A 2512-nucleotide genomic window follows, 5' to 3' on the forward strand; every position below is an offset into this window, starting at 1 on the left:
TTTTCTAATGCTTTGTTCTTCATTTTAGCTACATTTTATTGACCTCTCTTCCCCAGGGCTCAGACAGTGTGATGGCCTGTAGAAGTCTCAATGGTGAAGTAGATGTCCTGATGGCTTTTAATAATGGCAAGAACAATGAACTGCTGACCAATGTAAGGAGACTTTATCATCCATTTAGTTTGATTATATTTGTTAATGTTATTGATTTGATATAGGAGTTTGTTTCTAGATTTAAATGATGTGTAATACTCTACATAATATGTATATATTGTATTACAGAAGTTTAATATAAATATATTTGTTTGATGTTAGGCCTGAAACTTTCTACTGTAAATTAGCATGTGATGAAAAGAGAAATTTTTACTTAGAAATAAGTTTCTTTCCAGGGTAAATATGGACTTAGCGATGTCAAGACACTACAATCTGATGGAGAACTGTATTGTTCATTCATTCGGCAAACGATCACAGAAATTAAAGGAATAACTTTTGATCTGTCTTCTAACCGTTACCATTTGATGCTGGCGAAGGGCCCTGCTTTTGAAAGTGAGTAGCATTTCTCAGCCTTTCCTTTATACAATAGATCCTAAGAGTATAAAAGAGTGGGTGATTTTATTTGATATATGTTGTTTGCGGTGGCAGCAGATGGTAGGCAGATTATTAGAGAATGTAGTCCACATTCCAATTTGTTCATTGTACATGATTTTTGTGCTAATTGTTAGAAGTACTGTTATTGATGCTATTATCTGTCCATATTTTCATAAGTCGTTATGTACATAAGACCTTCTTCCTCTTTATTTATAAGTTTTTCTATACTTCTATATGTAGACTATTTTCTTTGCTTTAGGCTCTTTGTATAAGAGAATGAATAGTGCTAAGAATTTTAGAGCTTGGTTTATTTAGTTCTTGTCATTTACTGCGCATTTCAGATGTTTATATATTTGGATGTAATTTTCATAGGCATTCTTTTATTAATATTTTCCTTACTGCTTTTTATTAACTTGATGAAAAGAGATCTTAGCAAAAGTCAATGGTCACTTGTAACAAAATCCCAATGTTGCAGATGGATTACGCTACCACGAGAATCGCTTGGTCTCCTCTGGCACTTCTTCCCTGAGTGAATTCGAGTTCCTGGAAGCTGCGAGTGAATTGTTCAAGACTCTGCATGCCTGTTTCATGATTGGTGCTTGGATATGTGCAGCTTCATGTGGCATCATCTTGGCCCGCTATTACAAGCAGACATGGTTGAAGAGCCGCTGCTGTGGCATTGATCAGTGGTTCCATGTAAGTTGCAAATGTCCTGGAAATTCTTGGATTTAAATATCATTAAAATAGAGGATATCTATGACTTTGAATATATTAGTTAATAAAACAAAAAATTAAGTGCCTTCCTTTAAAGTGACTAAGTTTCTGTCTTTCTTTGTGTCAGTGTTGAGAGGAGGTGTACCCTGCTTTTCTTTTGCAGGAAAAAGTGTTTTGGTTAATGATGGGAACCTCTTCATTTATTGATATGAAATAATACCTCCACCTCAATTAAAGAAGACTATATCTAAAAGCAAAGTTTATAATCCAAATGATTTCAGTGCACTTATCCATCATGTTTTGTCAGAGACACATAAGCAGATCAGCTAATCTTTACATACTAGTACAGTAAATAGACAATAAAGGGTGAGCAGAAAACACCATATAATGTATAATCTTCCTTTTGATTCAGTGTTTTCCTTTGTTCAAGGAATCCTTCTGACCAGAGCAGGCACTGATACTAGCCATCTTTTATTTTCAGTTCCACAGATTTTTCATGGGACTGACATGGGGTCTCACAATTGCTGGAGTCGTACTTATTGCCTATTATCTTAAGGGATGGACAGAGCTTGATCCCAAAGTAAACCCACATGCTATTCTTGGTATTGTCTCAACTGGTGAGTAACTGCTGCACAGAGAATTAGTTCATTAGTTCTGATATCTTGTGTGAGGAGTGAAGCTATATCCCAAACAGCTCTAGTCATTATTTTAATGGTTTGTAATCTGCTTCTTCAATTCCAGGTTTGTGTTTCATTCAGCCTTTCATGGCCTTATGTCGCTGCGCCCCAACTCACCGAAGGCGTCCCGTTTTCAATTGGCTTCACTGGTTTGTTGGCAACAGTGCACAGATCATTGGTATTACAGCGATCTTCTTTGGGCTTGAGTTGGTCAATGCTCCTTCTTGGACCATGTTCATTCTGATCATCTTCATTGCTTTCCACTGTGTGATGCATCTTATTTTGTCAGTAAGTTACTGTTTTTGGAGGCTGTGTGGTTAACATACAGCTGAAGTTATTTGTTGCATTGGTTCCAATCCTGTTTTATATTACAGTTGGTATTATTTTTCTTAATAAGTTCGTGAAATCAGCCTGTACCTACTTTATTGTAATTGGGGGTGCAAACTGAATTTGCAACAGCTGCTGACTGGGCTTGGTGATTTGCATATTTAGCAATCCATAGCAGTTAAAAGTTGGAATTTTGCACACAGGTTGCT

At 36.2% G+C, this 2512-nt stretch overlaps 1 protein-coding gene across 1 annotated transcript in view; it reads left to right on the forward strand.

Moving 5' to 3' along the window:
• The window catches only part of LOC119589488 (putative ferric-chelate reductase 1 homolog), a gene marked incomplete at its 3' end in the record, with an annotated part of 79837 nt that overhangs the window by 74923 nt on the left and 2402 nt on the right, over nucleotides 1–2512 (forward strand). The window contains 5 exon segments of the mRNA XM_037938088.1: nucleotides 57–152; nucleotides 387–543; nucleotides 1061–1281; nucleotides 1781–1916; nucleotides 2041–2264. Of these exon segments, the coding sequence (XP_037794016.1) occupies nucleotides 57–152; nucleotides 387–543; nucleotides 1061–1281; nucleotides 1781–1916; nucleotides 2041–2264 (834 nt within the window).

This window comes from Penaeus monodon, chromosome 25 (assembly GCF_015228065.2).
Source record: "Penaeus monodon isolate SGIC_2016 chromosome 25, NSTDA_Pmon_1, whole genome shotgun sequence".
Classification (NCBI taxonomy): domain Eukaryota; kingdom Metazoa; phylum Arthropoda; class Malacostraca; order Decapoda; family Penaeidae; genus Penaeus; species Penaeus monodon.